This window comes from Vespula pensylvanica, chromosome 2, assembly GCF_014466175.1.
Source record: "Vespula pensylvanica isolate Volc-1 chromosome 2, ASM1446617v1, whole genome shotgun sequence".
NCBI lineage: Eukaryota > Metazoa > Arthropoda > Insecta > Hymenoptera > Vespidae > Vespula > Vespula pensylvanica.
In genome coordinates this window covers 9,782,982-9,793,655 of record NC_057686.1, presented here as the reverse complement: position 1 = coordinate 9,793,655, position 10,674 = coordinate 9,782,982, and the positions used below count along the sequence as shown (strand labels likewise).

The 10,674-nt window shown below is 25.1% G+C and overlaps 2 protein-coding genes across 6 annotated transcripts; one reads left to right on the top strand and one right to left on the bottom strand.

Annotated features, from left to right (window-relative positions):
- Window positions 1–107: 107 nt before the first annotated feature.
- LOC122627002 (conserved oligomeric Golgi complex subunit 2) lies at window positions 108–6,449 on the bottom strand. 3 transcript variants are annotated; one of them, XM_043807701.1, is made up of 12 exons: window positions 6,342–6,449; window positions 5,929–6,024; window positions 5,554–5,781; window positions 3,426–3,692; window positions 2,930–3,231; window positions 2,710–2,827; window positions 2,316–2,638; window positions 1,621–1,687; window positions 1,332–1,512; window positions 937–1,216; window positions 691–871; window positions 108–608 (listed from the first exon to the last, which is right to left on the bottom strand). In XM_043807701.1, exons 2-12 carry the CDS (start codon window positions 5,998–6,000, stop codon window positions 525–527), a joined length of 2,103 nt encoding a protein of 700 aa, XP_043663636.1. In that variant the 5' UTR covers window positions 6,001–6,024; window positions 6,342–6,449; the 3' UTR covers window positions 108–524. The 3 variants fall into 3 exon arrangements, with proteins under 3 accessions (XP_043663636.1, XP_043663635.1, XP_043663637.1); XM_043807700.1 differs by lacking the exon at window positions 6,342–6,449 and adding an exon at window positions 6,114–6,235; XM_043807702.1 differs by lacking the exon at window positions 6,342–6,449 and having other exon boundaries at window positions 5,554–5,811; window positions 5,854–5,979.
- Window positions 6,339–10,632, top strand: LOC122627003. Of its 3 annotated transcripts, none has more exons than XM_043807704.1 (7): window positions 6,339–6,474; window positions 6,776–6,997; window positions 7,091–7,208; window positions 7,523–7,873; window positions 7,968–8,246; window positions 8,387–8,679; window positions 8,759–10,632. In XM_043807704.1, the coding sequence occupies exons 2-7, from the start codon at window positions 6,900–6,902 to the stop codon at window positions 9,576–9,578; spliced, it is 1,959 nt and encodes a 652-aa protein (XP_043663639.1). In that variant the 5' UTR covers window positions 6,339–6,474; window positions 6,776–6,899; the 3' UTR covers window positions 9,579–10,632. The 3 variants fall into 3 exon arrangements, with proteins under 3 accessions (XP_043663639.1, XP_043663640.1, XP_043663638.1); XM_043807705.1 differs by lacking the exon at window positions 6,339–6,474 and adding an exon at window positions 6,512–6,606; XM_043807703.1 differs by lacking the exon at window positions 6,339–6,474 and having other exon boundaries at window positions 6,626–6,997.
- The last annotated feature ends 42 nt before the right edge of the window (window positions 10,633–10,674 follow it).

Sequence of the window (10,674 nt, the reverse complement as noted above, 5' to 3'; positions counted from 1 at the left end):
GAGTGTCAACCACTACATGCTTCTATATGTTTGAAAGGATCTTATTGCTAAAAAAAATTGTTTCCTAAAATATAAAATAAGTATAAATAGTTATTTTCGTCAAGAAATTATATATTGATATCTTTATTGTTTAACTGCTAAACTGTTTAATAAAATAATATTGATTTATAGATTCTCATTCATTATAAAAAAGAACATATATATACATATCCATAGTTATATATATGTAATTGATCTATCTAAAAATCGCATGTTTTTTACTGTTACAGATTATGTATTGATTTTATGCAAGCTACTTTGATAATATTGACGATTTTATATTGTTTGATGTCAACTCAATTCTTCGATTTACACATGTTAGTAAATAGCGTGAAGATACAGCATACCTATATAAGCATACACATTGATACAATAAATCAAGAAAAGGTATAGTGTTCCCTTAACACACTTTTATTTCTTTTTTCCTGCACCTGTTGTTAAAGTCAACACGAGTCAAGCTAGAAGTGATAAATAGTTTTAGAATATTATTTTTTTAAAGCTGCTTCAACAGCTTGTGCTAACTCTTGTAAATGAGATATATCTGAAACTGGTACATTGAGTTCAGTAATCTGGAACATTACATAATTTAATAGTATATAACTTTCTACATTTAAAATGTTAAAAAATTATGATAATTTGATACATGCTTACCATTGCACTGTATGCATTTACATCAATTTGTAATTGAATACGAATTTTTTCATCATCACTAATTCCTTGAGCATCTGGTGAAAGTACTCCTGTCGATTTATCGCGTATTCTTTTCAATCTTCTTAAACTCTCTTCAGTTTTTTGAACAGATGTCAATACATCAGTTACAGACGTTAAATAACTAAAATGCGAATATATTATTAAAGTTACATATTTCAATTACTATATTTATTTATGTTTACTTACTGTTCTGTTAATAAAGAAAGTGCTAATTGTAACCATATGGTAACATTCATTGGTACAATATCATTATAATTGGTACGGAAACTAGTCAAAAAACTTAATGCATTTTTAACATATGCACAAGGTTTAATAGGTACTTCTCTATTCGTCCGTCTATATAATCTTGGAATGTCACTGACTTGTTTCAAATATATCACACAATGCATTATAAGTTCATTTACTATTTTTTCTGTAGTAAGTGGTAAAATCATTGTAATTGTTTTAGATGTTTCAGTCAAACAATCTAAAATATTACATATATAAAAGAATATAATGATTATTTTACTATATAGAAATGAAGTATACTTAAATATATACATTTTAGAAAAGAATATATTTGATTATAACCAATAAATTACCTTCTAATAATTTAAATATAGTAGGATTTGGATTTGGATTTTTTAACTGCACTATCCGTAAGAGATTTGGTAATCTATTCACAAATTTGTCTACATCACAGTATAAATATATCAAGAAATCCAATTTAGAATAATGATTAGTATTTGCTATACTTTCAGACTTATTATTTTCGTGCCACTTCTTCATGTGTAGCAAAATAATTCAAGTATATTATTTATTAATTCACATACATTTATTATAAATTATTAATCTAGAAATAAATAATTTGAAAAAATTTATATTACATACTTGTCTTATTGCTGTGCAAGCCCATGTTTGATATCTTGAACATACTTGCAGGGTCAATTTCCAAAATCTGTTATTTTAAGAAATAAACATAATAAAGAATAAGAATAAATATAAGAATAAACATAATAAATAAATAAACATGACACGATTGTATTAAGTCGTTACATATGAAATGTTTCATTTCAGAATATGAATTTTCTGAAACTTTCTGTTCCTGCTTGCAAATGCTTCCACGTTTGTGGATGTGTGAAAAATCGTTCCAAAGCAGGTTATTCATTCTATTAGATCTGATCTTCATTTCCTTGTATTTATGTATCTAACATTATTTTTACATGGTTTACGTTTCGATATGGATCAATGCGATCTATGAGCACTTTTTTGTATCGTTGGTAAAGTAGTCATAATACCATAATAGTTGCTTAAAATTAATAACGTACAATTCCATTAATAACCATACAATTCGTCAGTGATATGAAAAGTTTGAAAATGCAGATGAAAGCCTCTTGAATGAAAAACTTAAAAAGCCAATGATCTTGGATGACAAGGTCTAATGGAACAAATAATAAGCTTTAAAATGACATCTTACACAACCATAGACACAAAAACACTTCAGAGAATTTATACTACAAAATTGGAAATTTCATATTAACGACCTAATAATATTATCAAGTAAACTTATTAAAAATATTATTTACTCTTGAAAAAGTTGAGATAGATATATATTTTCAGACCATATCTTGTGCAAACAATTCCAAACAATAGACGTTGTGTGAAGAGAGAATTCTTCTAGTATTAGGATATTTGCAGATCCTTTAATCAATTCAGGTGAAATTGACTCTTTAAGTGCTATTTCAACTGTACCAGCTATTTCTTGAAAACGAATTTGAAAATAAACTGGTAAATTCCATTTTTTAAGAAAATTTTTATATTGTAGATGATCTTTCAATATGTTTATATGAGCAGGTACATCATAGAATTCTTCTAGCTTTTTTCGAAACCACATTGTTTCTGTATATCTCTTCAAATATAAAATATGAAAATCACTAAAAGATTTTATATTTATATTATCTTTAAGACTGTATCACTTACTTTATGGAATAATTCAGGATTTCCAGGTGCAAAAATATGTTTCAATTGCTGATCAATTTTTTCCTCTATTTCAATCCAAAAGCTATTTACTAAGAAATTAAAACCCTTTACTTGTATCCTAGAGTAATATTCACATAATGTTTACATTGGAATATTTACACTATCTACAGTAACATTAATTATCGATCTAAATTAAAAGAAAAATAAAAGATATATATACCTATTGGAGTATAATGTGATGTCTAAAAGTTGTTTGAGTTCTCCGCTTAAAATATTTAATAATCTATTGTAAATACTTTGAAGATTATTAAATTCAGATTGTGAATCTTCATCTTGAAGTATATTATTTATAATTGGACTAATAATATCTCTTTTTACTACTAATTCTGCAGTTGTAATATTATCAAGCATAATATATATTCTCAAACAACGAATTAATAAATTAGAATCTTTTTCATGTATACAGGCTAAAAATAACTCATTCAGATATGTTATTAAGAGATCTTCTAATTTCTTGCTTTCCTACATAAAATTTTTCATATTAGTAGAACAATTCGTATACAGCAATTCTGTTATAAAAAAAAACATTAATTTATTTATAATATTAGATCTTTTACACCTATTTTTAAATGTTTTTTGACAAAAAATTTTAATTACTTTTACTTTAATAAAAAGTAACATAAAAAATATTGTATCCACAGAGATATAATACATACTGTCCGTTGATCTACAGAGATATCTGATCTGCATCTGGATACATTAAATTTCAATTGATTCAGTTCCGCTGTAGCTTGTTCTAAAATATCAATTTTTGTAAAACTTTCCATATAATTATTCACTGATAGCATTGAAGACAATTTTCTTAAACATTTATAAACACATTGCAAACTGTGTAAGCTCTGTTTTTGTAATTTTATTTGGGAATCATCATTCAAACTATTAGATAGAGTAGTTATTTCTTCATCTAATGTTTGCTGAATTTGCTAAAAATAAGAAATAATAAAAATTAGAAACATAGTTTATATATGGAATATTCCATTTATAAAATTTGAAATAACTCTATTGCTTTCAATTATATAACAAAATGACAAAAGAAAAAATTGATAAATTTTAAGGGAAAAATGTTTTCATTGCCATAAAATTGTTTTCAAGATCATCTTTTCCAAAGATTCGAGATTATCGATTTTTTTTTATTACTACAGGAAAAAAAAACCCCTTGATATGAATCTTTTTATTTTTAGATAACCTTAGATGACCTGGTGAACAGTGCCATTAAGGAAAACAAAAAAGATAAAAATTCTAACTTTGCAACATAAAACATTTATTTTAAAAGATGTTCAAAATGGATAATTAATTTCGATATATTTCCAAATAATAATAAATAATTTCTTTATAATTTTACTTATATAGATTGTATTTATATTGCATTTTATTCAAATTAAAGTAATGGTAATCATTTAATTTAAGATTTTCTTATTTTTTTAAACATTACTTTCTTACGATTAAAGTGTAATATGTATCTATTGATTAGGATTTTCCTTAGGATAAAACAACTTTTTCCATTGACATTTTGTCATGTCATCAAAATTGATAAAGATATTTCAAGTGCAATAGTTAGATAAAACATTTTGTATATGCATGGAGGCGCGCATGCACACAAATATTTATATAAATATACAAGGTGTTTATTCACAGATGTTTGAACAAAAATTTCATAACTGACTGAAGTTACAAGATAGTTTAATAATAGAAATTTGCATGACTCCAAGTCAGCTGCTAAATACATGCAAAATTTTTTCTTTATTTGTGACTAAATTATAAAAGTCAATATAGTTTTTTTAAATAGATATAATTTTTTTAGCATATTTATATAATAGGACTCATTTGCAATCAAAATCATATCTAATAAAAAATTGCTACTATGCATCATTTACAAAATAAGCAATATTTTAAGTACTAAGGTAGTTTGTTTTTTACATTACAATTTGAAAAACAATGATCAGATTACATATTTTTTAGATTAAAAATATAGTGATGTTTATAATATAATACATATTCATTGATAATATATAAACAACTGACTAATAAATACTGTAATTTGTAATTCATATTATACAAATACTTTATTTACAAATCAAACAGTTATGTATTTTGACGAGTTATAGATTAGTGATGTTCGACGTAACAGATTTCAAAATACTATGTAGTTTAACGATTTTCAAATTGTAACATGGATTAATAATTACTTAATATTTAAAATTAATTAATTAATACTTAAGATTAATATTTAAGATTAATTATTTAATTAATACTTAAGATTAATACTTAGGATTAATTATTTAATACTTAAGATGCTGATTATCTTGTAACAGATTCAAAATAACAATTTTTTATTAAATATAATTTTGATATCAAATGAGATCTATTATATAAATATGCCAAAAATATTATAGGTACCCATTAAAAAAAAATTATATTGATTTTTATAACATAAAAAGGTCACAAACAAGAAAAAATTTTACATATATTTTATAGCTGACTTAAAATCATATAAATTTCTCTAATTGAACTTTTTTGTAACTTCAATTAGTTAAAAGAAATTTGCTGGAACATTTATGGATAAATATCTCATATATACAAAGTAAGTCTGAAAGAATATTCTTTATTTTATAGTCTGTAATATAACTGACTTTATCTCAAAAATAAGAACTACAGATTTTTATTTAATACGACTTTTTTCTTATTGTTTTGAGATAATATATTTATCCATTTATCAATGCTTTTTTAAGATCTATATCTATAGATATAATAATACTATGACATAAAAAATCAAGATTATATTACCATGACTTCTTCTTTAAGTTGGCTAAGCGGCATTTCCAAGCCATTAATTGCTTTGTCAAGACCAATAAGATTACTTGAAAGATTAACAAAGTCTGTGTAGTCCTTGTTAATTAAATCGATCATTGCAGATCTTAATAACTTTAAATATATGCCTAAATCATCTCTCATAGTTTCAAGTTTTACAACTTTTCGGTGATCATGAAGAAAAGTATCCACATTAAAATTACTCTGTAAGAAATAATATTTGCACATTTGTATAGAACAATACGATACACTCTACATCTATTACTACATTTGTAATTACAATTGAATTTTATTAAATTTCTGTTAAATTGTTTATAACTTTTGGAATACAATTGGAAAATTGTACATAACCTGAATAAATTCATGCTCGAAGAAACATAAATCCTTTGGAGCCACTGGCAAGCTTCTTTTATCATCAGACATGATTTATTCTCACAGATATAAACGCTGATATAAATTTACGATTATATATAAATAATCTTATTAAATCCAATGATTTGTGATTAACATAACCTTGAATCAAGTGGACTACGTACGATCAAGCTTATATCTTTATGAAAATTTATGGATTAATCTTTAACTGCCTTTTTGCGTTCTACTCACTATAATCAACTATAATTAACATTAATTTTTAATCTAAATATTACTAATCTAGCATTCATTTTATCTAATTATCATTAATAACTAAATATTCGTATTTGAATAACCTTCCAACACACAGTGCCATGATTAGGCCATACTTAAATGATATCATAGATGATCACCAGTTTTCAAAATGCGAACAATCCATAGAATCTGATAGAACCCAATGGAATCCATGTAACTACGTAATATTCATAGATCCACCCAGTGCAATAACATGATTTGTTAATATGCAGAAGAATCAAGCTGATTGGTGTAAGTAAATACTTTTTATGGACACAATGCAGTATGTTGTGTGTGTGTGTGTGTGTACACATATATACGTATATATATTTATGTATTATGATATTATAAAACAGTGAACATTGCAAAGGAACTTCGTGTGTAGTAAGTATTATAGTATTAAAAATTAAACTATTTTCGTAAGAATTCGTGTTTTAGTTTTATGATGAAAATCCATTACTTTTTACAGTAAAGTTACATAATACATAAATGCTCTATCGATAATATACACAGAATAGAAAGAATATGATTTTAATATGACTACAATTATTAGGTTAAGGTGAAAGGACTTGGTAACTTGGCGGGAGATGCTAAATAAAATTCCCGACGTTGAAAACGCGGGTAGTCTGCATTTTTTAAAATTTAAATGAGGACCATTTATTTTATAATATGACAAAATGGAATTTGAGCATAACTTGATGTGTAATTTTATATCCATCTTTATTACTATTCTCTTAGTGTTTATCACGTGTATTATTGTCTTCCAAAAGCTAAAGTAAGAACTTACATCTATAGGAAAATTCTGATATTTTAAAGTGATAGCTTCTACACTAGTTATTCATATAATCCTTTTCCTTCTTCATATTAGGTTAAGATGGCCTACGAAGGTAAATTGCTGGTTTTGTAATAATAATACAAAAATAAGACGACAGGAACTCGAATGGTGGTTATGTCCTTTCTGTGAACAGTTTAATGGTTTTTCTGAGGTAAATTTGCACTTATATAATAAATATAATTAAATTCTAAAATACCCATATTCAAATTTGAAATCTTTTTTTATGCTATATTTATTTTTTGATTTTTTGTTGTATAATTTTCTGTAATATAGATTATTTTTTTATACAAATTAATATCTAATTTCAATTTTATAAAATATACCATCTCTGTAATTATAATAAAAATAATATATAACTTATTGCTTAATAAGTATAAAATTAAATTGATATTTTAACCATAATAAAACTAATAATTTTCATAAATTGTGAATTTCATATTTTGAATTTTTATTATTTGTTTTTAGAATGGTGATTATATGTATGATATACCAGAGCTATATAAAGATTCTACTAATAACTCTGTAAAGTATTGTAGAAGTCAATCTAAAATGGAACTGTTCCACAAGAATACTCTTTGTAAGGAATGCAATAAGCATCAAAAAATGAAATTAGCAGAGCTTTCAAATTTTGAACCAGCCAATGAAAAGAAATATGATCAAGAAGTTCAACAATTTAAACACTCTTTGGAAAAAAAATATCCACTTTGTACAAATTGTAATGCTATAGTACAAAATGTATTGGCTAAACAGACAATGTGGCTTGCTCATTATAAAATGTTGTTTTTTAAGCAAAAACCTATACATACATTTCTCAATGTAAGTGATATCATAGTTTTTTGTTATAATAAAAGTTTTAAAAAATGTTAGAGTTGCATAATCTTAATTTTAGTCTTGGTTTATTCAATTTCAGAACACAAAACGATTTGAAGTAATTTTTAGAATCCTCTCAACAATCTTTGATTCAGTTACTGTATATGATACTGAATTTTTACTATTACCTGTTGGAGGATTATTTTTTCAATTATGTGCGTGTTGGACTAGTGCAGCAAAAAAAAGAAATTCTGATATTTTACTGGCCTTTTTATGGATTTGTATAATCATACTTATACCTTTTAGAGAATATAAATTACTAAAAATAAATCTTCAAACTAATTGGTTTTCGCTTGAATACATAACTCAATATCATATGGTATGTACTAAAAAGTTATTATTTAGAAGTGTATAAAGTAAGAAATAATAAAAAATTAAATAGATATGTGTTTATAATATATTATATATGTATATATTTTATTATATTTGATAAGTACAAGTTCATTTTAAATGTTTTAGGTCGTCTTTTTTGCATTTATTATAGGCTTTATGAATATAAAACCTCAATCGAGTATTAGATTAAAGAAAGATATTTTTTTAAAAAAAATAGAAACACATGTAAAAAATTCAAAAGCACAAATATTTCCTGAGATCAAAATAAAAAGAAATATACGAAAGTTTCTTAAAAAAGATAAAACAGATTCAAATGAAACTACTCATTCTTCAGTGAACATGACAAAATATTTAATGACTCCTGTTTCAATTGATATTCCTGACACCATTAATACAACAATGCATACACTATCATCAATGTATGTATTTTACTAACATTTAATTCAACTGAAGTATGAATACTTTAAGAAATTGATTTATGTTTTTTTGACTTTATAGGACTGGTCCAGAATTTCCAAAATTATCGGCACCTACAAATAATTTAGATATTCGTTCAACCTTGTCATTCAAAAGTAATCAATTTGATAACTCTGGATTAGATGACAGTATGAGTACGCTCAGTATATTTTCATTAGACGAAAGTTTACCAAATTGTCAAATAAGAACACCCAAAATGTTTGAAAAAAAAATCTATAGTACAGTTAGTTCTGATCTATTTAAAAGATCAAATAATACGTTTGGTAAAAAGAATATTTTATCACCACCTAAATTAAAATCAGTAACACAAACATCATGGGTTGCTGGTGGATATTGGCAAGAAGGTATGGATGCACCATCATTATCAAGGTCATCCAGTCAAAGTTCTGGTTTTGGTTCTGTTGGCTCTAACTGTGCTCCTTCCAGAGAACCCTCTATTCACGAATTCGATCAATGTTCAATTATTTCGGATACATCATTGTCATATTATGGTCACAAGCAAAATACTATAAAATCCGTTAGACGTTTTTGTCAGCCTACTCAATCGTGTTCTTTTATAAAACCAAAAAGTCCAATGTGCCATCAAACATTGAAATTCTCACAAAGTCATTCATTTCCTCAGCAAACACTAACGGCACATTTTCCAAAGAATAATACAATTTTTGATGAGTGTTGTTTACAACATTCAAAAATATGCACAGATGAAATTGGAAATTCAATGAATGTACAAACTTATCCAACTTATACAACAGTATCAACCAATCCTATTTGGTTACATGCATTATTATGTGGTTCACTTATATTAAATATGATCGTGGTGTGTACCACTCTGTTGCGTTGAAAAGTATTGATAGTCAAGATCTTTTTTGTTTTACTTTTTTTTTTCTTTACAATTACCTCTAATTACAGTATGTGATTTCTCTATTTGCTATTTATAGATAACATTACATATACTGCCAATATATCACAACGTATTATTAAGAGCCTGGTAATTATCTAAATAAACATATAAGAAATGTTGTACAGAGTACGATTTGGAATATATAATCAAAGTACTGTTTTTATACATGCAATGATATTTATGCATTTGATATAAAAACAATTTTGATACATCTATAAATCATAAAATTTGTGATAAAAACAATATAATGTGTTCAATCAAGATATTAAAAATAGAAATTGTTGCATTTACTTTGCACTAAGAATTTCCTGCTTTTATCTTATAATATTGACTTATTTGGATGTGCATTCATGTTTATAAAAATAATGTTTAATATCTGCAGCAATCACGTGTATTTTCAATAATAATTGATATAGTACTTATTTTTGATAAAAAAATGATTTATCTTCTAATGTGTTTTGGAAGTAAATAAAATATGAAAATATTTATAATTTCATTATATGCAACACTTGTAAACTACCAAAGATTATATTTTCTTTTACTCGATTTCATATTTTTTATAAATTTAATGCATAGTAATTTACAGATTAAAATTTAGTTTCCTTCTATCATATACTAAAGCTTAGTATTTCAACCAGAAATGTAAGTTATAATAATAGATTTTAGTTAAATAAAATGTTTATTAAAGTGAAAATATGCTTTTGTAATAAGGGTAAAATTAATAGAGGTAAAACTGGAAAATGAGGAAAAGAAGAAAAGAGAAAAAGAATACAAAGGAAAAAAAGAAGGGAAGAGGAAACATGATAAGTAAGATATTGTAAAAGTTAGTGGACAAAATGAGTATGAACTGAGTGGTTGGGTGAGAGGAGTAGGAAAGAAAGATGAAAAAAGGAAAAGGAAAAAACAATAAATTGAAGAGAAGGAAATGGAAGAATTAAAAAAATGGAATAATAAGGATAAAAATATGAATTACGGAATGTATCGTAAATAAATAAATCACAATCTTGACCTTTCCATATTGTATATACATATTATG

Bases quoted from the DNA above. Each gene is read 5' to 3' on its own strand.
- LOC122627002 (XM_043807701.1), bottom strand. From the start codon at position 6,000: ATGTCTGATGATAAAAGAAGCTTGCCAGTGGCTCCAAAGGATTTATGT. The intron at 2,639-2,709 runs GTAAGTGATACA...TTATATTTGAAG, and splicing joins ATCCTGAATTATTCCATAAA to AGATATACAGAAACAATGTG. The intron at 1,217-1,331 runs GTAATTTATTGG...GTAATATTTTAG, and splicing joins TATATTTAAATTATTAGAAG to ATTGTTTGACTGAAACATCT.
- LOC122627003 (XM_043807704.1), top strand. From the start codon at position 6,900: ATGGAATTTGAGCATAACTTGATGTGTAATTTTATATCCATCTTTATT. The intron at 7,874-7,967 runs GTAAGTGATATC...ATTCAATTTCAG, and splicing joins CTATACATACATTTCTCAAT to AACACAAAACGATTTGAAGT. The intron at 8,247-8,386 runs GTATGTACTAAA...TAAATGTTTTAG, and splicing joins ACATAACTCAATATCATATG to GTCGTCTTTTTTGCATTTAT.